The sequence below is a fragment of the Antechinus flavipes genome, chromosome 3, assembly GCF_016432865.1.
Source record: "Antechinus flavipes isolate AdamAnt ecotype Samford, QLD, Australia chromosome 3, AdamAnt_v2, whole genome shotgun sequence".
Taxonomy (NCBI): domain Eukaryota; kingdom Metazoa; phylum Chordata; class Mammalia; order Dasyuromorphia; family Dasyuridae; genus Antechinus; species Antechinus flavipes.
In genome coordinates, this window is record NC_067400.1 from 73,883,699 (window position 1) to 73,910,444 (window position 26,746).

The 26,746-nt window shown below is 33.1% G+C and overlaps 1 protein-coding gene across 2 annotated transcripts in view; it reads left to right on the forward strand.

Moving 5' to 3' along the window:
* Window positions 1-26,746, forward strand: part of LANCL1 (LanC like glutathione S-transferase 1) — a 67,295-nt gene that overhangs the window by 20,506 nt on the left and 20,043 nt on the right. For both annotated transcript variants that reach the window (XM_051983625.1, XM_051983626.1), the window contains exons 4-7: window positions 10,587-10,794; window positions 19,262-19,397; window positions 19,902-20,048; window positions 25,737-25,919. In XM_051983625.1, coding sequence (XP_051839585.1) covers window positions 10,587-10,794; window positions 19,262-19,397; window positions 19,902-20,048; window positions 25,737-25,919 — 674 coding nt within the window. The remainder of the gene's footprint in view (window positions 1-10,586; window positions 10,795-19,261; window positions 19,398-19,901; window positions 20,049-25,736; window positions 25,920-26,746) is intronic.

The window sequence follows — 26,746 nt, forward strand, 5'->3', positions numbered from 1 at the left end:
TTTGAGATGAATGAGATAATGTTTATGAAGGACTTTGTGCTCAGACAAAATATAATTCTCTTCATTCAAGACAACATGATTCTTAAATTTTGCATTATTTAAATGATTTTCCCTCAAGTTCTAGCTTTTCAAAAACATATACAGCTTGTAATAGCTTGAAGTTATCTTGGAGAAAGACAGTTTGCAATCTCCACAGAATATATAAAATTTTTCATGTACCAATGAACATTTCCCCTAAATTTTTGTTTCTGTCTTGTTATTACCACTGTCCCAGCCAGTCTGTCTCAAAATCTTGGAATAATTCTTTGATGAATCCATTTCTTCCCATAAACTTAGCCAATCACTAATTCCTTTTGACTTTCAAAATGACTTTGTAATATCCTTTAATATTTATAATGACTTTAATAATAATATTGAATTTTAATATTTTTCAGATTTTCCTTTGTTTCTATCCCACTTCCACTACTCTAGTTTAAGCCTTTTCACATTTTCAATTTAATTCAGAAAACATTCCTTAGGCACCTATATGCACAGTAATATACAAAGAGAGGAAGATGATTAAAAAGAAAATAAAAAACCCATGATCCCTGCTTTCAGGGGTACCACCTAGCTAATCTATCTATAAATTGCTAGAATGCTTCAATAGTAGCTTAGTGATGTCAGGAGAAATAAGGAAAATCTCTAGCATATTGGATAGACCTCTTGAGGCAAACTTGGGTGGGATATGAACAACAGTCACATAAGATGTGCAGATATAGATTGATGGTCTATATACATTTGTAGGAACTATAGAGTTGATGAGATCCCAGATCTAGTTGAATAATTTGTGAACAAACAACACATGAAAGCAATGACATTGTTTAAGAACACAGTAAAAGACAAAATGACCAGTATTGAGCTTTCATAATTCACAAATAAGCTAATGTAAAATAAAACATAATAGTTTTCAAAATCCCAGGAAGGATACTTTCTAGTCATTAGGTTCAGGAAAGACTATGAAGAGATTAGTATTTAAACTGAACTTGAAAGGATTATTCAGGAAGTGATGTGAGGAAGACATTCCAGATGAGCAGAAATTTATGTGTCATAATACTTGTGGATGTCAACCACATGACAGACAGGAAGCAGATTGGTTGGACCAGATTAGATGGGCACAACTATGATACATTAACTCCCAGGCCCCAAGATGACCTAGACATCTAAACCCAATGAATCCTTAACTTTTCCACTTTTACTTTTACACAAATTTTCTGATGGTTCTCCTTAGTCTTATTTATTTATGACCCATGTCACATCATCTCTTTTTTCCCTGGCTCTTTTTTCATAGCATATATATGTATGTATGTATATTTGTATGTGTACACCTATTATATTTGAACTCAATAATAACCTGTCTTGTATTGGCTGCATACTTGTATTGTCCATCCAACTAGATTATTGTTATGGGCCAGAACTCCGTACTTAGAACAAGGATTCTTACAAGGTGCTAACTCAGTGGAATTAATAAGACAATGGTTATTAATAAGACAATGGCTATCTAGTTTAGCATGGTGATTAATAGTTCTCCAGTTCAGTACATGTACTTAGTACTTAATATAATTCTACAAGATTCACACCTACGATGATGTAATTATAATAGAGTATATAACAGCCAGCAGGGACGCAGAGACAGATTCATTCCATCATCCACTTTTGTGGTGGCTGGAGGCTGAAGCACAAGCCCTCGAACTCAGAGACAGATTCACTTCATTTCACACCACTGTGGTGGCTGGCCTATCCTCCTGCATTTCCTCCACTAAGACCAAGGCCCATCTGAAGGACCTCCACAAAGCTAGCTGAAGCCCCAGGCAAGGAGACAGGACTTTGAAGGAGACAATAAAGAATTTGGACTTTAGCCCTGGCTATTCTCATAATGATTACTCTACTGAAATAAAGGCTGGGCCAGAGACCTCCAGAAAACCAACCAGAACACTACAGATTATAAATTTCTGAAAGATAGGAACCCTCTGTTTTAAGCCTTATGTAAGCTTAAGTGTTCAATTCAGTGCTGAGCATGTAGTTTTAGATTAGCCATCTGACTTTCAGATCAAAAAGTGTCAGAGGATTTTGAGTGGTATAGCCAATGGAGTGTGTGTTTGTGTATGTATATAAGTAAACTTTTTGATGAAGTAACCTTTATCAAGGTATTAACTAGTAATTAACATGTTAAATGTTAAAAGATTTAAAATGTGACCATCTCAGGAACATTCTTATTTTAAAAGGCTTCCCCCCCCCCCCAGATAGAAAAAACCATTAGCAAAGTAACAAGTGATAGGGCTTTGTAGTTTTCTTTTTTTGCCTGAGAACTACATGACCATCATATTGGCAAAGTTGTGACCAAAAAGGGAAAATAACAAATTTTGTAGTCTGTGAGAAAACAGACACATTAGAGCTCTGTTGGACTTATGAATTGGAAAGGCATTTTGGAAAGAAGTTGAAAACTAGGCCAAAAAAATTATTAAACCATACATACAGTGTCATTCAGAGATACTACAACTAGGCCTGTAAATAAAGAAGTCAGAGAGAAACAAGAAAAGGTCTTATGTGTGCTTAAATGTCTGTGGCAGTTTTTCTTTTGAATGATGGTAAAGAATTTGAAAGCAAAGAGATGCTCATCAATTGGGGACTTGACTGAACAAATTATGGCATATGAATGTAAGAAGAATATAATAGCAAAGAAAAAAGATGATTTCAAAAAAACTTGGACATGAACTGATAACAGAATGATTTGAGCAGCATATTTGTCATTTTAACTTTTTATATGTTTTAAACAATGTCACCGCATTCATATGTTGTGTTTGTTCACAAGTTTTCAGATATATCTGGGATCTCATTAAATATAGTTCTAACAAACAAAACTTCCCAATATATGTTTGCCTTAAGAGGTCTACCCAGTGTGCTAGAGATCTTCCTTGACTTTCTCTGACAACATGAAGATACCATTGGAGCCACTCTTGCCATTTATGTATATTTATAGCCTTTAATAGCTAGGTGGCATGGTGGATAAAGCAGTGGACCTAGAATCAGAAAATTCAAATCCCAACAACTATGTGATTTTGTGAAGTCATTTGACCCCCCGTCTGCTAAAATGATTGTATTGTAAAGTGTTTGGCAAACCTTAAAAATATGAGTCAGTTTGTTATCATTATCATCATCATCATCATCATCATCATCATCATCATTATCATCATTTCTTGCTCTAGCCATGTGACCAGTGCCATACAATATTTTAATGATGTCCTTTACTCCTGTTGTTCTAGTTCCTCATAGATTATGTTACAGCCTGCTCCTGTTTGCCATGAACTTTTCCATTACCCTTTGTATGATCTTGATTCCTTGTCATTAAAATGATATTCCAAGTCTCACTGAAAAACAGCAAAACTGGTTATATAGAAAAGATGAGCCTTTGCTGTTATGGGAATTTGGAGAATCAGTAAAAATTCTTTGAAGTTTCCCAAAAGCAGTCCAACTCTGGATCTAGCTCATTATTCATCTGTATTGATTGTCCCAGATACACATATTGTTGGTTAGATGTCTATTCAAATGCTTGTTGAACTCTTGAGTAGTAGACTATTTTCTTCCAATTTTTCTTTCTCTTGTGAATGGAGAGGGCAAATTCCTTTGAGTAATTACAGATCTCTCCCTAGAGGCTCTTGAATGTCCTGGGGCTTGATTAATTCAACACATTTACATCACACACAAGAACAACTTGAAAACCTCTCCATCTACAGAGAATTCCTCCTCAATCTGGACTCCAGTATTTCTCTTTGTAGAGTGTACATTGATTTAATTTGTTAAGTGTTACTAAATTAATGTCTTCATAGTATTCCCCTACTTTAGCAACTAATATTGATACAGAAGCTGCAGTTATTTTTGTGGTTATCTTTTTGCTTTTAACTTATCATTAATACTTCATTATATGATGAATCAGTGTTTCTTGAAATAAGTCTTACAGATTTTAAGCATAGAATAAAATAAAATCTACTTTGCCATCTCTTTTTTTTTTTTTTTTTTTTGCCTCTCCAGGTAGATTTCGTAAGTTATCCTTTATTATAAATGTAATTTCTTACATACAGTTTTATTTGTAGCAAGAATATCAAGGTTGATATGATTCAGGTCCTTCAACAAAATAAACTACTTATTAATTATTGACATTTAGAATGCCACTAGTAAAATTAAGGTTTCTTAGGACCATCTGCCACATTTCCCCACTATTAACCAGAAAAAAAATTGCGTAGTATGAGGGTCATTTTTTATTCTTGTCTGTTTCATGTGTTACTATAGCCAAAAAAAAAAAAAGATGTCATCACCAAACAAGCTGGTCTTTTAGTGTTGTGCCTCTTCATGATTAACAGAGCTTGTCCTCAGAAAATAGATTCAATTTCTTTCTGGGCTCATAATGACTACTTTTTCAGTATGGTAGAACATTTCAGAACTTATGTTATCTGTCACATTGAGGCTTGAAATGAGACTTTTTGTTTGTTAACAAGGACAGCTACATTACAGAAAAAGTATTGGATAGTTGAAAGAATTCTAGACTTCAAGTCAGAAGAACTGGGTTTGATCACAGGCTCTATCACTTATTCTCATGTGACCCTTAAAGGAACATGTCATCTCTCTGATCTTTAGTTTCTTCATCTTTAAAAGGACGAGGATTGACTAGATGGTGTTTAAGGTCACATGAAGCTCTGAATCTTCTGATTTACAAAATATGTTAACCTTGAATAGTTTAAAAGAAGTAATGGAAGAGTAAGCTAATTAAGACATTGGTAAAAGTAGTAGAATTCTTCATTCCAGAGTAATGCCATAGATTGTGTTATACAAAATTAATACAGAATTCCTGATTATAGATTATTATCAACATTGGATGGCAGTTACAGGATCGTACAATGGATAGAGCACTAGGTTTGAATCATGAAGAAGAGTTCAAATCAGATACTTGCTAATTAAATGAACTTGGTTTGATTAGTTAACCTTGTTTGCCTCAGTTCTTCATCTATAAAATGATCCAGAGAAGGAAATGGCAAACTACTCTAATGTTTTTACCAAGAAAACCCCAAAATGGTTGGTCATGAAGAATGAGACATGACTAAAACAACTCAACAAAATCAACCTTGAAAAATGGAGGGGATATTATATAGATAGTTTAAAATATGAATGTCATTTTTAAATAGATATATAGACCAAGGAGAGGAACAGATATTATTATTTAACATTTCAAAAAAATTGTTTCTTGAAAAGAGAGAGTAAGAGGATAGAAAAAGAGAATAGCTGCCTATTATTTGGATATTTACATGTCACCTAAAAGAGTATAGTGTAAGAATTAGTTGTCTCTGGTAACATCACAAATTTAAGTCAAGAACACTACTTGATTAAAAATGGATTGCCACATCTCCAAGAATTAAGACAAATGTGTATTGAAGTAAAAAGGGAAAATAATAAACCACATAAAAATTATGCATCCTGCCTAACAGTAACGTAGCACTTGATACAAAATATAAATGATCTATTAAAATGAACTTTTTTTATTCCAAGAAAACAGTAAGTTTTCCCCCCTTTTATATTCTTGCAGAATCAGGAATGACATAATCCATTATAGGTAATCTGATAAAACAAGTATAACATATACAATTATCCCCAGTACTTTTCCCACAAGCTATTCTTTTCTCAATAGTGTTGGGTGACAGATCCTAGAGAATTCTTGAAGGAATATATAGCCATCTTGCATCTTTAGTTTTACACTTGCTCTACAGGTTATCATGATTACATATGGGAAATTAAAATCCATTTTGTCCCAAAGCAACAGACAAACATTAATTTCTCAGAATAGAGGGTTATTTATTAGAAATAAAATGTTATCTATAAAATGAATAGTATGTCAAATTAAAATCGAAATGGGGCCATAAGAATCCTTGACCTAGAAATCACATATCAATGTTACGTATATTTGATTGTATTTTTCAAAAATTTGTTATGTATTTTAATCTGGGAAATGGCCTGCAACCTGCAGTTTTGACACTTCTGGATTAGATAACCATTGTGGCTAGTTTTATCCCCAAACATGATCTCATAAGTACCTTTTTTTAATGTGATTGTTTAAGTGAACAAAGTTTCAGCACAATTATTTTGTTTGAGAGTATTTGTTGATCTGTGCATAGTGTTTAGCGAAGTATATAGGCTTTTTATAGTAGTAGAAGGTGGAAATACTTTTATTTACTTCCTTGATGGAAAACTCCATCTTCCAGTGACCTGAAGCAAATAATGGAGTTTATTATTTCTACTGAGAAAGAATGATTCTGAGTCTTTAATATTCAGACCTTAGAATTATTAACTAAAATGTCATTCTATTTGATCTCAGTTGCAGTTACTGGGAAAATGAACATCTTGATTAACCAGAAATCAAATAGACCATTTCAAAATTCACTGTCAGACTAGCATTTGTACTTGCTGAAACTTTATTTTTCTTTTTGAGGTACTTTTGATATTAATTTAAAGAGAAAACCACAAAAGAGAAGATAAGCCTCTATAAAATGTGATTAGGTCATTCATACAAGATGCATCTTTAGAAATGCAACATTGGCTTCAGCTTCTACAGCTGAATATCTAATAGTAGTAACAAATTAAGGAATATCCTTTAATTGTAAATGTCACTGTAAGAATTTATATTGTTAAAGTCATTTGGTTGGAACAGAAACTAGTCTGGAATTTTCAATAGCTTTCACATTCTTTTTTTGTAATTAAAGATTTTTATTTAGAGTTTTGAATTCCAAATTTTATCCTTCCCTCTCTCTTCTCCTTGAGATGGTAATCAATCAGATATAGGTTACATATGTGCAATTATGTGAAACATTTTCATTTTAGTCATTTTTGTACAAGACCCTCTGGAGTAAAAGGGGAAAAAAAGAAAGTGAAAAAACAGTATAATAATTAAGAAGGTTTCACATGCAAGGACATAGAGAAAGTATGGTTTACTGAACAAGATGTTTGATATGTGATTCTTTGGATGTTGTTTTTACATAAATTTTACATAAATTCCTTTAAATAATCAAATTTCAAAAATCATCTCAAATAGGAATTTCAAGTTGGAATCAAAATATTGAAAGAAACCTCCTTTTCCCTCCGTGGAGTCAAGGATAAGCTATAGAGGGAAGATGCCTGTTGTATTTCATTTCTTTCTTGGCTAGTTAGCATTCTGCTTGTTTAGTCTCAGAAACACTACACCCTCTTCTTTCTCTTCTTTCTACTAGCCACCCCAAAAAAAGATAATACAATTTTTAGTATTTTTGAAGAATCTTAATATTTTCATTTTGTTTATCCATTGACTGGTAAATTTAAATGAAACATCCTTCTAGCAAGAAACTGAGGTGTGAAATAAACTCTTAACTCAGGATGAAGGGGGGTAGAGAGGAACCCACAAATAATAGTTTTCCTCTTAAATTTTAGAGTAGGTTCATTGCTCACACAAGTGAAAAATTATAAAGCATTATCAGAGGACAGAAGTAATGTCAATAAAAGTTGGATCAATGAAAATATAAGCCTTTAACTTTTTCCAGTATAGCCTTAAGAAGATTCTCTTGCTATTTCTGTCTAGAAATTTGCAGATATTTGAGGTGGTGTGATCACATTTGTATATGGAGCCTCCTTATGATTAGAGCAATATACATAGCAAGTTTAAGCCATTTCACCTAAGATTTTTCTAGACGTCGTAGAACTGAGAATTTAAAAACTTCTCTTTATGTTCTTGTACTATTAAAATTTGGTAGTATAGAACATCACATTATATAACTTCAGCATGTTGTGCATTTTACCTGACCTTGTAATTTTCATATCTAACTACGTTATTTGTAAATATTAGGCATCCATATAACTAGTAACTTTTTGATAGTTTAAAGCATTTTTGATGCTTTAAAGTTTTAATGCTTTTTAATCTCATAAGTAAAATGAAGGAATTAAAAGATCCCTCAGGAATGTAGAAACTGCAACACATAGAAAGTATAGCCAAAGATAGAAACTTGGTTCTCAGAAATATAGAATCCTAAAATTGGGAAAAGCCTCCTCAAGTTTTCCTTCCTCCAACTGTCTTCTATTTAAATTCTTTAACAATGTCTTCTATTTAAATTCTTTAACAAGGGCAAGATTTGAGAAATGATAATCTAGTGTGTATTATAGAAAATATACCAAAATTCACATTTAAGGCTTCCAGAAAGCTCGAGTTCCTTTTAAAAAAAAAAAAAGAAGAAGAAGAAAAAGAAGAATTGACTTGGGAAGGGGAACAGTGAAATTGTTGAAAATGAGATGGAAAAAGCCTGTAGAAAGAAACAATTATGAGGCTTGTATTTAATCCCTTTTTATTTTCCTAAACTTCAGTCATGTCAGTTATCTGGCCATGGTGCTTACATTACTTAATTAGGAAAGTTGAGACAGCAATGGGAATAGAAGCTGCCTGCATAGTGAAAAGGTAACAATTTAAAACCTATCACACTCTCATATGAATTGGGTAGATGGAGATAAAGCCTATTAAGGACCTCATTCAAGGAGAAGCACTTGACATTGATCACTTGTGAAAAGGAATTTTTTCCCTATCCCAAAACAAATTTTCATGTGTTTGTACATAGAAACTCCAAGCGTTGGTCCATCTGATTCATCAGCTTGTGGAATTACTAACATTGAGCTGCCTTGAAGGAACGGACAAGGTTATTAACTTTGGCAGGAAATTGTCTTTAATATACATGTGAAATTGAATTGTCTGTAGCACGAAGCTTTGGAGATTACCCATGCAAAATGAGAAAACGATCTAAATTTAAAATTGGCCTCAGTACAGTGGAAAGTAATTTTGTAGGCTGCGTTCTTCCTGCATTGAAATCTGTACAGAGATGGGCTCTATTAATTTAGATTTAAACACAGAACCTGTGTCTTCTTAGAAATGGTTAATGAGATGGAAAGTGTACCATAAGGAGAAAAATGAGAATTCTAGAAATGCTTCAGGCAAGTAAGTTCTCTATGTCTTAGCCTTTGAGTCTGCAGTGAGACCAATTGGCTTTAGAAAGGAGGTTCTCCCTACTGTGACAGGCATTTGGAATAAGGAAATCCTGATGATTCTTCACAATTTTGTATGACGGTCTGAAGACCATGAAGGGGAGTAGAGAGGCTCAGAGACAGAGTCCCTGACATAGCTTTTATAATGTCAGTGCCGATGTGGCTGAGTGCCTATAGGAAAGAGCCGGGGGAAGTAGAATATACATTCTCAGAGAATGAATAACTTTTATGTGTTTCTTAAAAGACCTGCCTATGGCAAACAAGAAGACAGGATAGGAGAGCAAAATATTTCTCTTTATTATTAGGAAAAGAAAATCATCTTCCTCCTGAAGATAAAGTGAGCTCTTCCTATCTACGATGCATCAAACTAGTTTCCCTTATTTGTACATGGAGTTCGGCTGTCTGTTTAATTACAAGTTCAGTTGGTTGTTTAATTACTGACAAGTTGTTGAGAGGTAGCAAGACATAGTGTAGAGATCTGACATTGGATCCCAGAAGACCTGGGTCTGAGTCTCTGATACCGGCTATTTAACCTCAAGCAAATTAATGAAGCTCTCAGTGCACCCCAGACACTGCTATAGAAAATAAAGACAATTTGGTGATGTGCATTCATAGAGGGAATTTCCTTATCAAAAGTTCATTACATTTTTTAAATTTCAAGTGAATTAAGGAAAAAGTGTTGGTGCACTAGTCACTGTGAAGGTAAAGATCAGTAATTTTGCCTTGATGAGGGGCAACCTCATATCATTAAAAGAGCAGCTATCTTAGAGTCAGAAAAAGGTAGGTTCAAGCTTCAGCTCTGACACTTAACTACTTTATGACTTTAATGTCTTGGGTTCTCTGTTTCTTCATCTGTAAAATGAGAGAGTTGGACAAGATAATCTCTGTTTTCTAAAAGTTCTAAATTCTGTGGGACTTACTAGCATCCAGTCGCTGAGCTTAAACTGAGCACTTAACTAACTTCCTTACTCTCAGTTTCTTATCAAAGGGGGATATTAACTTATACTGTTAATCTTACAGTTTGGTTGTGAGGAAAACTATTTGTGAACTATAGAATGTATTTTAATTGATTTTTTATTCATTACTATCAACCAACTTAATTCCTTAATTCAGTTATTTGGCAAATTTTTATTGAGTGTTTTGTGTACTAGTCACTATGGGAATAATAAAAGGATGTATAGTTAGTTGCTTCATTCTGTTTTGAACAAGAGAAAGGAAGGGAGAGGGAAGTAAGCATTAACATAGTACACGGTGCTAAGCATTTTAGATATTTTTCTCCCAAGTGATCTTTCCTAACTACCCTATGAGGAAAGTGCTGTTATTATTTCCATTTTATAGTTGAAGGAACTGAGGTTAAGTGACTTGCCCTGAGTCACACAGCTAGTAAGTATCTGATGTTGGATTTGAACTTGTCATTCTGACCCAAGACCCACCTGCCTGCCTCTCTCTGTTAGATAGTATACCAAAAGATAGCATCTCAGTCCTTACCTTAATAAATATTTCCTTTCCAGGTATTGCTCTTCTGTACTTACATCTCTATGAAGTCTATGGCGACCCAGTCTACCTACAAATGTCCCATGAATATGTAAAAAAGAGCTTAAATACTCTGACCAAGCGCACCATCACCTTCCTTTGTGGGGATGCTGGCCCCTTAGCGATAGGAGCTGTGGTGTATCACAAGATGGGGAATGAGAAACAGGTAGAGGACTGCCTCACTCGGTAAGTTTCTTTGGGGAGAGGATTATTTTATCTTGATATCACAAAATGCACTCATTTTGCCTATGTAATCGGGATTAAATCAAGAATAGTCTAAGGAACATTACTTTTTATGTATAAAAGTCCTTTTTTTCCAGTATTCCTATTATGATCATCTGAGTAATCTGTGTACAATTCCCTTATTGTATTTAGGGTTTAGGGCTATAATTTCAGTTTCATAGCAAGTTGTCTTGACATTAGTATGCTCAAAGTTTAGCAGCCATTCAGTGATAGTCCTAACAGAAGAACTAAACCTTTTCATTCTGAATCCATCTGGGAAGCTCCCTGTGTGTTACTCACCTGCTATTGCAGGTGAAGAAACACTGATTATTCTTAGTTATTAGCATGTTTTCCTTCTGTTAAAGCTGAATTGCCCAACTTTAATTAACAAAGAATACTATTCCATGTCCAATGCAAGATGAAACATAAAGCCTGAAACAAATTATTTCATTTTCGGCTAAGCAAGTTCAGAGTCCTTTGGAAACTTTTTTTTTTTTTTTTTTGATGACTTCTCCTCATAGATTAAATAATAGCAAATGAAGTAAGCCCAGCATTATATTTCAATATGGCTACTACAGTCATAAACACTTTTAATCAAATGTTAATCCTTCTCTTTAAAAAAAACAACAACATTTTTCTTCAGTTATAATACAAAATGCAGATATATGATAGGAACATTCTTTATGATAGCAGCTTTCTTTTCTCAGTTTTTAAGACTTTGTGTCAAAGCAAATAAGAATTTGAAAAATATATAAATTCTGTATAATTCCTTCTCATTAACAAAGCCGTAAATTCATTTTATCCCAAAGTTCATAGCATCAGAGCTGTACTTGATCTTACTACTTTTATCACCACAAAAGAAAACTTGAGTTTTTTCTTCTTATGCACCAAACTAGCTTCCCCTCTGGTCTTTCATTTTCTGTGTTACTCTTCTTTTGCTTCCTCTTGGTTCTCATCTAGTATGTTACACAACAATCCTTTGATGAAATAAATTTCTCTCTCAACTTGTGTTGTGTAATGAAATGGGTTCTACTCCCACCATCATACCTTAACCACCCCTCCTGAGGTGTCTTAAAGAAACAGCCTTTTGGGAGTGAACAATTTTAGAATGTTAACATCATAGTGTTATACTTGAATATGCGCATATTGGAGCCTTATATTACTTTAAACAAAAAGTAGAATAAAGGAGCACCAGATGTTCTGAGGTTTGTACTATACCCATTTTTACTGTTTTTAACTCCTATCCAGAGATCTCAAAGGCATCCCTAAATGAATGTAATTATCACTATTTTATAATCAAGGGAGTGATTTACTCTTAATTTATTACAAACTATTTTGAGGAGGATCTAGAACTTTTGCTTTCTAGTTGTGTACAAAAAGGATAATAGGGACTCTCCTTTATAATATGATGTGTCTAGAAAAGGTTTCTCAGAAAAACTTGCTAAGATAATTTCCTCGTACAGTCCAAAATTTCTTCTAAACAGCTTGACAAAGCTGAGAGATGGCAAATAAAATTGTTGTTTATGCTTTTATTTTTCCTTCAATGTTATTTCATCATTGCTTTATTCCCTGTAATAAAAAGTCTTGTGTTACAATCAATATTACCAACATTTCAAAACAAATAAATGGAACAGCAAATATCTACTTCTGAATTCTAAAGTTTCCAAAACACTTAAAATATCCATTATGCTTTATAAATTCCATTATCTCTTCAGTTTATCATCATTGTACAAAATATAAAACATTCAGTTAAAAGAAAACATTGCCTTTAATGATCATTGAACCGAATTGATGAATTTCGTGACTTGAATTCATATCCAACGAGTATGGAATAGCTGTGTTTTCTCCAAAACTGTACAGTATAATTTTAATGGGATACTATCCTCTATTATATTTAAAGAGAATTCACTTCTTTGTTGAACTTTGATAAGACAGAGAATTTTGTCAGAAATATTAATTCTGTACTGCCATCTATTGGCAGTTATTAAGCTCACAGCCCTGGAATAACAGGATTTGTTTAAAAAAAAAAAAAAAACACAAATTCTGAGGGAAAAAGAATAGCAATTGAAACTTACTACAGGGTTTCATTGAAGGTCCTCATTGATATGATCAATTATATTGGCAAAATAGAAAGTAAAATGATTTATTAAAAACATTCTTCTGCAAGGCATTTTTTCCTCCTTCAGGGATTTTGATGATATAGAAAATATTAATTCACTTTGGATTTTGTTGAAGCCTTGCTTACCACTTATTTTCATTTGTAATTTAATGCAATATCATAGAATCATAGTAATAGATAATAATAATAAAGAAACCTTAGTAGAGATCACCTAGTCTGCCCCCTTCACTTATTACATACAATGTACATGAGAAAAATTGAGTTTATAGAAGCACATGAATTGTCCAGAGTTACAGGGTTCTAGTCTATCTTGCCTATTATCTCAGGATAGGTTAAGAGAAGAGGTAGAATTTAGAATTCAAAACTTTTTAAAAATTGAATATTAAAAATTATTTTTACATGTAATTGAAGGGGAAATAAAATAATTATTTAAAAAAGCATTCAGTATTAAAAGGCACAAGAAAACTTAGAATTCACAGACATCTCACAGAGGGAAAGTTTCATATTCCTGAAGAATTTTATAAAGCTGAAAGGTGCCACTTTTTCCCTAAAACATTGTTTATATCCTAAAATGTCTTGCTTCAAAACTGTTAAATTTTGTTTTATTTATAAGTGATCATAAGATTTTATGAAAAAATTTAGTGAAAAAAAAATCCATATTTTTATAGGGAACTTCTGTGAAACTAGTAGAAAAAATGGAATTTTACAAAGTATTTGGATGAAGTTCATTTGACTTAATTGCTATTGGAGTAAAACTAGCATCAAAAAATATCATGGGACATTCTGAAAGAAAGGAATAAAAAAGACCTTAGATGCCAGTGTCTAGAAACAGCTATAGAACAATTGTGTACATGCAAAACATAAATATTTGACTTGGCTTAAGTTAAGTTTGGAACCATTTTTTTCCACAGCCAGAAGAATAAGCCCCACTATTAGGATTCGCCTTAAAGCCCATGCCCATGTAAGGTATTTCAGATAACTGGACTCCTTGAGTAGCCTATTTATTGACTTTTGCATAAAACTATACAAATAGTCCCTGTTGCAACCTTGACCCATTTACAAAATCTTTTAAAAAGGCATTATACCAAAGTTTGGGGCTTTTTAATACTAATTTAAGCTTTTTATTTTTCAGAAGACATGCAAAAATAGTTTTCAGCATCTATCCTTGCAAAACCTTGTGTTCTAAATTTTTCTCCCTCCTTTCCCCATCCCTCCTCCCTTAAATAGCTTATTTTCACATTTTATCATGCTGCACAAAGAAAATCAGATCAAGAGAAAAAAATAAAAATAAAAAGCAGGAAGCCAACAACAATAACCAAAGGTGTGCTGTGATCCATATTCAGTGCCCACAGTTTTCTCTCTGTATGCAAATATCTTTCTCCATCCCAAGTCCATTAGAACTGGCCAGAATCAATCCATTGTTGAATTGATCATCATATAATCTTGCTGTTGCTGTGTACAATGTACCCATTTCCCTTAGCTTCAGTTCATGTAAGTCTCCAGGCCTTCCTGAAATCATCCTGCTGGTCATTTCTTACAGAACAATAATATTCCATAACATTCATATACCACAACTTATTCAGCCATTCTCCAATTGATGGGCATCCATTCATTTTCCAGCTTCTAGCCACTACAAACAGGGCTGTCACAAACATTTTGGCACATACAGGTCCCTTTCCCTTCTTTAGAATTTCTTTGGGGTATGAGCCCAGTAGAACCACTGCTGGATCAAAGAGTGTGCACTTTGATAGCTCTTTGGGCATAGTTCCAAACTGTTCTCCAGAATGGTTGGATCAGTTCACAATTCCACCAACAATGTATCAGTGTCCCAGTTTTCCCACATCCCCTCCAACATTTATCATTTTCTTTTCCTGTCATTTTAGTTAATCTGAAGAGGTATGAAGTGTATAACAAAGTTTTTACTGAGAATGTAATCCTATTTTATACATGCCCAATAAATATTTTTTCAACCTTACTCTCTCAAATACTTGTTATGATTACATCTCTATTTCATACACACAATAAAAATATATTTAAGATGTTATAATACACATATTGTCATACCTCAGTGCTAGAATCCTGCCTGTGCATAACTTTTTGATGTGTCTTTGTAGCTCTCCTAGTTTCACCCTTTGATGCCATTGTGAGAATTGGCATCCCTGAAATGCATGACTTAGAATGATCTCTTGAGTGCAAAAAGAAGGAATCTGTGAAATAATGAAAATCTTTGACCAAGAAGGGACAAATCCATTTAAATTAACCCCTTTAATTTATAAGTGAGAAAACTGAAGATTTAGAGGGGATAAGTGACTTTTCCAGAATTACTGCTAATTTGTGGTAGAATTACAAGACTCCTAAGCCTTGTCCAGTGCTATGCTTTTTCCAGTACCTCATGCTGATATTGCCTTTTAAATTTTTCTCTTATGCTTTGAGAGTTCTAAAGAAATATTTCTGCAATATATGCTTTGTAGAGTCAGATTTTCCTTTTGTAAGTTGGAAATGGCAATGCGAGTCACCTCAAAGAACCTGACCACTCTGGTGGAGAAGAAAGCAAGACTACAGATTATAAGATTTTCTTTTAAATTGCACAGTCAGGAAGACTTGTCCCTCTTGAGTTCAAATCTAGCCTTAGACTCTTATACATGTGATGCTGGGCAACTCACTCAACCCTGTTTGCCTCAGTTTCCTCATCTATAAAATGAGCTGGAGAAGGAAATGGCAAAACACTCTGGTACCTCTGCCAAGAAAACCCCAAAAGGAGTCAGAAGAGCTGGACATGACTGAACATGATGCAATCTTCAAATATATTGCTTCAAGTTTTTAAGTATCAAGATATAGACCAACTCTTAAATTTAAAAAAAGTACAATTTGGTTAAATCAATTTATTCTGTTTTAGCAGGTAGTAGAGTGGATAGAATTGTAATCTTGGAGTCAGGGATGCCTGGATTTGTATTCTGTTCAGACATTGACTAGTTATGTGAACTCTGGGCAAGTTATTTAGCTTCTCAGTCTCAAATTTCTCATCAAAAAGAGCTTATGATAGCTCCTACCTCAGCAGATGGTTGTGAGCATCAAATGAAATAATATATGTAAAGTACTTTGTAAACTTTAAAGCACTGTATTAATGAAGATGATAGTATTAATTGTTAGTATTAGCATATAACATGTTTGGAATATTTGTCAGTTAAAATAGGAATTAACTGGATCCTTCTTTAGGACCATTCAGTCTTGGTATTTTTGTTTTAATTTGTTATGAACCATTTCCTTTATGAATTCTTTTCTCTAAGTTTTACCATCCTACTAGACAAGCTCTTCTCTAAAAGCAATGCATTTGGAACTCAATTTTCTCGATTTAAAAAAAAAAACAGTATTAAAGTCTTTTGAACTTAAAAAACAACATAATATAGATTCTGCTGTGTCCATTTTATTTAGAAATTGAATTACAAGAGATTTTAGCATCTAGGATCAGTTAAAAGGAACGTGAGACAATTTGTCATCTGAACCTCTCATTTTACAAATAAGGAAACATAGTCTTGAAGAAGTGAAGTGATTTCCTATAAAACCATTTTCATAATTTCCTAAGGATAACAGTAATCTGCTTTTTACAAAGGTTAGGGATAAGAAATTGCCTACAAAATAAAATATGTATATTGTTATTAGAGTTTTATGATGATATCAAAGTTTTTTATTGATGTGTGTGTTTCCCAATGACAAGTAAAATAGGAAAATACCCTTGAATCTTGATTTTAAAAAAATTGTATAATTCAGTGTAAGAAAAATTCAACTTATATGGTTATTAACTTCCTCCAAGAGGGAAATTAATTACTGAAATATCAGAAGTAATTCATTTTAAGGCATCCTCATCTATAGAATGTACACCAAGGACATATTTTTTTTTTAATTTAATAGTATTTTAAGAGTCATGTAGGCCAGTTAAACCAGATCTCTATCTGCAGACAGAAGAGAGGAACACATGTAAATAGAAGTAGCCAGAATGATGGAGGGCTCTGTGCATGTAGTCCCTTTCTTTTTCCAATTTGTTCGAGATTGGTCTATTTAAACATATTTGGGCTATGCTTTTCCTGAATTTTTTTATTGGTGTCTCTTTGTCTACCTTACCATAAAACTTTTCTATATCTGTAAAGAAAAAGGAAATGAATTATAATTATACCTGTGACAGTCACAGGGTGGGGGTCTCTTAATCATTGCTGGCAGGATTCATGTCAGAGTCTTCCTCAATGGGCTAATCCTTCACCTGGAAGATAGTTATCTACCTGGGAGTCAACGTGGTTTCAGAAACGACGAAGTAGTGGTTGATATGGTGTTCGCTGCCTAATATCTCTAGGAGAAATGCCAAAAACAGAACAGATGTTGGTGACATGATATTCATTGATCTGACCAAGGCTTTTGGTAGTCAGTTACAGGGACACAGGGAAAATCATGATAAAATTTAGTTTTCTGAAGTACATCAGTCTTGTACATCAGTTTTGTGACAAAGTGCTTACACAGGTTCTAGATAACGAATGGATTATGCTCTTGTACTTTCCCAGTCACCAGTGGAGTGAAAGCAGGAGCTCTGTGCTTGCTCATATGCTTTTTGAAAAACATGTTTTCAAAAAAATAAAAATAAAAAAAAAAAGAAAAGAAAAGAAAAACATGTTTTCAGCTATATTAGGATGCCTTCAGAGAGGATGAAAATGACAAGGTCAGCTACTACACTGTTGAAATTATTTAGCTTGAAGACTACATACCCATACTAAAATGGAAAGAGAGTTGATATATGTCTTTTTTTTTGCAGATGATTGTGCACTTAATACAGCCTCTAAGAATGAGATGCAACCAAGTATTACTAGGCTCTCTGTATCTTGTGCTAATTTTGGCCTAACAATTAAAAGCAAAAAAAAAAAAAAAAAAAAACAGGTTATCCATCAGCCAGCACCACACCACACCCATATATGTAACCATTGATTATAGCAGATGGAGAAATTTTGAGTGCTGTGGATAAGTTAACTCATCTTGATTCGGTATATTTTGGGGGGATGTGCACATAGATAGTGGATATTGTGTTTGTAGATATACATAAATGATAAGGCTGATGAATGCATTGCCAGAACTAGTTTAATGTGTGGAAGACTCCGAAGGAAAATGTGGGAGAGCAGAGGCATTAACTGCCGAGCAGAGGCATTAACTGCCGACCAAACTGAAGAGCTACAGAGCTGTTGTGCTGACCTCATTATTGGATGGCTGTAAAATCTGGGCAGTCTACCCGTGCCATACTAGGAAACTGAATCATTTTCATTTGAATTGTTTTAGAAAGATTCTGATGATTACTTGGCAAGATTAGCACTGGACAGTGAAGTTCTTTCTTTAGCTGAACCACATTCAAACTCTGCTGCGGAGAGTTAACTCCAATTGGGTGGCCCCATTGTTTGAATACCAAACATACATTTACCTAAAAGACTATTTTATTGAGAACTTGTACAAGAAAGTACTCCCATGGAAGCCAAAAGAAATGTGATACAAGGACATTGACGATCTCTCTGAAGAACTTTGGAGTTGATTTGAGACATGGGTAGCATGGACACAGAACCACATCACCCCTCATGCTCACATCAAAGAAGGCACTGTGCTTTATGAGCTAAGCACAATTGCAGTAGCTCAAAGGAAATGTGAGATGTACAAATTTAGAGACATTCCCATTCCAAAATTCTGTGTGGACTACTTGTCACACCTTGTGGTAGAGCCTTCCACACTCAGACACAGTACACCTTGGCCCAACAGAGTGATGTCATTTTGGCCCTCTTCAGGGGGAAAAAAAGACAACCACCATAATAGGAATAGAAAATGGATCTGCTATTTCATTCAAGAATCTTTGTATAAGGGAAATCCCTCTGCCAATACAGATCAGCAACACATTTGCAAAAAGAGTTTACCTCTTAGACAACTATCCAAGTGTGTGTCAGAGCTAGGACAACTTCTTAAGGCCGACTCTCTGTCCACTCCACCACGCTACCTCTTCCTTCTTGGAAACAGTTATATGTAGATTCATTTCCCAGAGCCTGATGAAGATGGGAATCACAGGAGGTAAAACAGAAGTACATAGCTCCTTGTATACTTTTGCATGAATCAATATTCTAATATTATTAGAATACTGATGCTTTGTATTCAATTCACAAATTACAGTTGTTAAGGTATATGTAGCCATATCTCTCTCCCTTGAAAAACCCAAACAGAACCAGCTACAGAGCTTTATTTTTACATGTCTGCTTTACATTCCACCCAATTCCCTTTCATGTATCCTTTTGTTTTCAGTCTTGTCCACCTGCATAAACTTGACCCCCGAGCTCCTGATGAAATGCTCTATGGACGAATGGGCTACATTTATGCTTTGCTTTTTGTGAACAAATACTTTGGACAAGAAAAGATACCTCAGCACCATATTCAGCAGGTACCCAGCTCTCTACCAGTCACTGTATATATTTTTTAAATTTTTCTTCTAAAATATGACTTTGTTCCTGTACAGTATTTCAAGGTTTTCTGAGATGGTGGGATTATCTATAATCTCTGAAATTCACACACATTCAAACAATATAACATGACATTGAGAGCTATGTCAAGTGACAAACTGTGTCACTTCCATTAAAGAATCCATCTCCTTGCAGTGGAGAACAAGTCAGATGCCTCCTTCCACATAAACCTCCTTAAATAAATATTATTTTCTTCTAACAAATAATTTGTTATCTGAAAGTATTTAGGAACTTTTTATATTTGTTTTCAGAAAAGAGCTGTAAATGCTTTCATGCCCAAAATTGTAATATTTGTGAGACTAGTGTCTATATATATGTATATATATCCCTAGTTTCCTCATACTTCTTAACAAGATAGTTTCCTTATTCTATGTCAGGATATTTTTATTCTAATTCAGTTATTCACATTTGGTTCTCCCCTACAGATTTGTGATATGGTAGTATCATCAGGTGAGGGTCTTGCCAGAAAAAGAAACTTTATTTCAAAGACACCACTGATGTATGAATGGTATCAAGAATATTATGTGGGTGCTGCCCATGGACTGGCAGGTATTTACTACTTCTTGATGCAGGTAGGAATGATTAAGAATTCTTAAGTTGTTTTGTTTTCTTCCCCCTCTCCCCCGCCCTGTTTTGCAGATATCTTGATTAGCAGTTTAGGTTTATTGGTTCCATGAAAGCATAACTTTGAGAGAAATATGATTGGAGTCAATAGGACAATTAGTTCCATAATTTTTTAAGTGTTGTGTTTTATACTGAGAAATTATTTCTTTTATTTAAGACATTAGTCAAAAGAAGTAAATGCCATTACTTTTACTTTATAATTTTGGCTTTTAAAATATATTTTTACATCATCATGGTTTCCCTCAGCGTCCTTCCCGATTTTTAGAAGCCAAAAGAAAGAAAAAAGAGGGGAAAAATCAGCATAACCCATCAAGACATCAAAAATGTCTGCAAATTTACACAATGTACAATAAATTGTAAACCTTTTACTTCTGCAAAAGGTTAGGTTAGGAGTATCTTATTTCACTTTTTTCCATTTTTTGTATCACTTTTTTTGAGCCCATGCTTGTTTTTTTATAATTTTGAAGCATTCATTTTTCATTGTGTGTGTGTGTGTGTGTGGCTATTCTTTCATTTTGTTATAGTCATTGTGTGAATCATTTTCTTGATTCTGCTTACTTCACTCTGTATCAATTCATAAAGATCTTTCCATGCTATTATATTTGTCACATTGACAGTTTCTTATAACATTGTAATATTTCATTATATTTATATGCTGCAATTTTTTACCCATTCCTAATTGATGAGTATCTACCTTTTTTCCTCAATAAATCTTGGCAATCACAAAAGTGATGCTATCAGTATGTTGATGAATATGGTATGGAGTCTTTTTCTTATTGGTAGCTCCTTTTGTTAAAAGCCCAGTAATAAAATCTCTGGTTCAGAAATTATGGATATGTTAGTCACTTTATTTCCATAATCACAAATTGCTTTCCTAAATCATTATACCAATTCACAGATTCATCAATAATGCATCAGTGTGCCCATCTTCCTAAAAGCAAGCCCTCCAATATCGATTCTTCCTACCTTTGACATCTTTGTCAATTTGCGGAGTATGAGATGAAAATCTTGATTGTTTTGATTTGATTTTCTCTTTATTTTTAGTAATTTGGAGCATTCTTTCATGTGGTTATTAATTTTACAATTCTTTTGTTTATTCATATCTTTTGTTACAGCTGTTCTGGGGGGGCTTTTGGTCTTCTATGTGTGTATATCTGTATGTGTATGTTTGTGTGATATATATTTATGTGTGTGTATATATTTATAAATGTGTATATACGTATAAATATGCATGTCAGTTGTTTAGTTTATATAGATTAGATGCCAAAACCCTTATCAGAGAAATTTGAAACAAAGTTTTTTTGTTTTTGTTTTTGTTTTTCCCCCAATCACTTTGCCTCTTATCTTCAATGACTTAATTTTGTTGGTGTAAAAGCTTTTCAGTTTCATGTAACCAAAATTATCTATTTTATCTTTTGTAATTGTCTCTATTCCTTGTATGGTTAAGAATATGTCTCTTACCTGATCAAGGAGAAGCATAATTATATATACCGCTCAGAACTAATTTTTTATAGTATGATCTTTAATATTAAAGTCATATAAAAATAGAAAAAACAAAAAAATTAAGCTCATGTATATACTTAGAAGTATTGTAAAATATTACATAAGGTTTTATTTTAAGCCTAATTCTGGCAAACTGCTTTCCACTTATTCTAGTGGTTTTTATCAGATAAGGAATTCTTTTCTAAGTGATTTATGTTTTCCATTTTATTAAAACTGAGTTAATTTCTTAAAACTGGGTTAATTGGATTCTCTTCTTTCTGGTTCTCCCTTATCTATAGTCTATTCCATTAAAATACCTTTTTTTTTTTTTTTTTAACCACTACCAAATGGTTTTGATGACTATTGCTTCAGAATATAGTTGAAAGCCTCAATTCCTATTTTTAACTACATTTTAGGATAGCTACAGTTTAGACCTAAAAGAACCTAAAATTGTTTTTTACAAACACATGAGATTTTAAGAATGGGTAAATTAGGTAACTCAGATTAAGTAATGTTCTTAAAACTCCAAGTCAGCAAAAGGAACCCTATGGTTTACAACTGGTGCATTTATTTGAATGGTAGATTTATTTGCATGGCAGATCATATGTATAACTGGGGGAGCAGTGGTAAAAACTAGTTCTTGGAGGAGAAACAGCAGTGAATAGACCCTCTACAAAGACATTTGCAGAAACTGAATTAAAGAGTTAAAAAAAAAAAAAATCCAACGATATCTTAGTGAGGGAGTATATGAAAAGGATTTAATTTTTTTTTTCTCAGAACCTTCTTAATCTTTAGGTTAAGATTTGTCAAGAGAAGAGATTTATATTTTGTTTTTCACAGACCTGCTGTCCTCAGCTGGCTGAATCTACATCCACCCAAAACAAATAAACAACAACAAAAAAAAAAAAAAAAAAAAAAAGCAAGACAAATTATGGTGCCTTAGCTTTGTGGAAGGAAAGAGCTGTAAACTTGGGGCATAGGAGACAAATGCCTCCCTTTCCCTTCTTCAAGAAACTATCACAATAAGACCTACCAATGGTTTGAACCAAGTGCTTTGAACTTGCTGAAATTGGGAAGTGTTTTTGTTTTTTTTTTTCTTTTTTGTATTTGGAGCAAGTAGTTAGAATACTTAACTTGATGCCTCATTGTTCTGAATGAGGCTGTTGCTAATAAAGGGAATTCCTTTTCAGCAAATTATTTACATAAAGTATTTCATATCTGTTTGTATTATTTAATAACTTGCATAAAGAGCAAAAAAAGTGCAGCTGGCTTAGATTGACATTTAGAGCTCTGATGTCATTATTCCACACATGTTAGTATAGGGTTTGGGTTTAATATGACAATAGGAAAGACAAATAAGATTGATCAGAACAACTTTATGACTGTACTGTTTCTGGGAAGCTCATTATACACATTTATCATTTTCATTGGCCATCCACATTCCAACAAAATCATATATTAAGGTAAGTTTTTTTTTCCCACATTAATACTTAAACCAATCAAAGATAAGGAAATAAACAGAATATTATGATGAATTAGAGGCCTCACCTTGGACTCTGGAACACCCACATTGAGAATCAATCCTCCTTCTGACACATATATTTCATTGCCCATGCGACAAGTCACTTAATCCCTCAGTGCCTTGAACAAGTCAGATGAACTGTCATTTTGCACTGATGGGGAAATTTTCTACATCAAAGAATTCCCTACACTTTCTTCAATACTGATGATTAGATTAATATGTATTTGTATAACATTTACATGCATGTGTATATAAACCTATATATGCCTCCATACATAATAGTTGTGTGGATTATGGTGTGCTTGTATATGTGCAAGTATAGTAGTAGGCACATAGCATTATACCTTAATTTTGATGGGTCACTGAATTGTATCAAGGCATAAATCTTCTTTAGAACTACAGAAACTAAAAAAGTTATGACTTGGAATTCCAGAGCTCCTGCTATGGCATTCACTTGTTTAATGAATTTCTTGAATAGAGAAATCATTTCTCATTATAAAGGACAATCTCTTGAAAATAAATCCTGCAGGAAGAAGAAAATCAGTAAAAAAAAAAAAAAAAAGAGTACATGTTACTTGAGCATAGTTTCAGATAATAAATCTTAGGATGCATTTAATGGATTTTGTGTAACTCAATTGGAAAAAAAAAAAAAACTAAATAGACCTAATACCATTTGGGGACATCTACCTGAGTAAGATAAATTTGGCACAAACAGAATTCAAGCAGAATGTAAAGAAGAGGGATTCCCCACTACAATCTCATTTTCTTGAGACCAGTGACTGTTTTTTGTCATTCTTTGTATTCCCAAATTTAGCGCAATTTTTGGTACATAAAAAATGCTTAATAATTGCTATTGACTGATTTGCCTGAAAGTTGCATAATTTTCTTTAATTAGAGTTTGACACTTGTTAGTGTTTTTGTAAGTTGAGGGTTTTATGGATAAAGATAAAAGATTTTAGCAAAGATAATGCCCATCCATAAGCACTATGTGTCATAGTAGAGAAGATTGTTTTAATTAGTAATGTACAAGAAGGAATATCAGCTGATTAAGTAGCAAAATGGAATATAATAAAACAAGTCCAGCACAGGTCCTTCATGAAACGGATCATTAGAAGATTGTTTATGCTGTTGAATGTAAATTCTTCCTTAAATTAAGTAAATGAATTTTGCAAATAATAAATTGCCTCTTAATTTAGAAGTTCCTAAAGTATTATTAATGCCTATTTAGATTTAAAATATCATTGTTTTTTTCTACCATTTGTTCTTATGGCCTCTCTTTCCAGAGGTAGATACAGGCCCATAGACCTTCTTCAAGAAAGAAGAATAAGAATATACCCCTTTAAATATTTTTAAATGAGACTTAGGCTTATGTGTCACAGAAAACAGAAGGTATTAATTGACTTCACACTGACACTAAAAAACAGATCTTCAGGTCCTCTTGAATTGTTTAGCTAACTTAATCATCATTGCTTAAGTGTTGGGTTTTCCATTTGCAAATTATTCGTAATCTAAAAAATGATTCATAATCTAAAAAAGATTCATTTAAGTTCTTATCTGTCAAAGCAAAACAAAATTACTTTAGGTTGGGTAGAGAATACTGATAGTTTGGATTTAAGAGCAGTCTACTTGGGATTGAGTAAGGCACAGGAAATGTTCTGCTTCTGCTAAAGAATACAGTATTCTTTTAGTAATCATGAAATGTTAATTATCCTTCATTCCCTAAAAACCAGAAGTTGATTTTGTTATTTATAGGGAAGTTGGTGAACAAATAATTTTGAATTGAGAGCTGTAAAATAAGAAAAGAACTTACATTACCTTTGTCATTGGATCCTATAAATTTTATATAGCTAGACATTGTTAATTTGCTGTACATATTATTTTAAGATGAGTTAGAACAAGAACAATTTTGGTCCTGAGTTATGCATCACTATCTGTGTGTTTTCTATCAGACAAATTTCACCTCATATTTTCCTAAAATAAATATAATCTGTGATAAAAATGTATAGTGAACATGGACTTCTTGGGAATACTGCACAAAATGCTAGTATCTCTCTTTAAGTAGCAGAATAACATGGACAAGTCCATAAAATAGCAGCTTCAGAGAGTCTACTGAGAGCCTAAACTCAAAAGTTAAGTTTATGTAGACAGAGGTGAATATTAAGAAATAAAAATTATATAATAATTCTTTACCTAAATTCCTGAGAGCTGGACTGATTATGTAATTAGAAATGTTTGATTCTTCACAATTAAGAAATAACATGCAGGTACAGAAGAGATCTAGGTATGAGAAGATAAAATAAATAAATCCTAAAATGCCTTAATGATGCCCAGTATATTTTCTTATACTTGCTTCTCTTTAAAACTTGTTCCTCAGAATTAGGAAGAAAAGTTTTTGTTATTGTTGTTTTTAAAAGTAAGATTTTTAATAAGTCCAAGCATTTTTCTTTAACCATGAAGATATATATATGTATATATATATATACATATATATATATAAAATATAAACATTTCCTTAAATGTCTAAGGAATTTAATTTTTCAAATGTATAGTAAATTTCCTTTTCTTCTTAATTTGGAAATTTCTTAAGTATGTTAATGCCTATTTGCATTTAAAGTATTATTTTATTTCATAGCCTGTCCTTCAGGTAAGCCAAGTGAAGTTGCACAATGTGGTCAAGCCCAGTGTAGACTATGTCTGTGACCTGAAATTCCCTTCTGGCAACTATCCTCCATGTGTGGATGATACTAGAGATCTTCTTGTCCATTGGTGCCATGGGGCTCCTGGGGTGATCTACATGCTTGTCCAGGCTTACAAGGTATATACTTCTTTGTTATGCTAGGAGACAAAGTATAATTTCATTAACAAAAATGGTATTTCAGAAACAATGTACAAATTCCACTCTTCTTAGAACTCCTTTACCTAAGAACTAAAATAATTTTTTTAAATATATCACATAAGTCAGGAAAACAATTACTATAAAAGCGAAGGTATCCAAATTAAATCAAGTCAACTTCATTGCCAAGAACAACTTGTAAAAGTGTTTCCTGGCACATTTCAATAGCTAATTAGAAATTAAAACGACCAGAAATCCTGATGCACATATGGTGCTAAATATACTTGATTGTTCATACAAGCAAGAAGGGAAAAAAAGACTACCAACTTAGTCTGTTGTATTTTGGTAAGCATTTGCTTGTATGGTAATGTGTATTTTATAAATGACAGAGACTTAACAGTCTAAACTGCTTATAGACAATGGGAGGTTCCAATAAGTCCTCTGTACTTTTGTCATTTTTTAATATGATATAATATTCATAAAGTATATATGTTTTAAAGTATTATGTTTGATTTCATAAGTGGCATTGTGTTCTCCCAAATAAGAACACACTACAGAAAAGTTTCCTTGGATAAACTTTATCCTCATTTCCTAGTAACTGGGCATTTTTGTTACAAAGAAAGCTACCATGTATTCTATGGAAGGTGACTAATGATGACAGTTTGATGTAAATTTGATAATGTTCTTGCTACCTCATCAATCACTCTAAAACCCTTTACAAGTACAGACAAAGTCACAGTCATCTTTAATATAAGGAGAGCCACTGAGGGGTGGGAAAATGAGCCTCATCCACATAACACATTGATAGT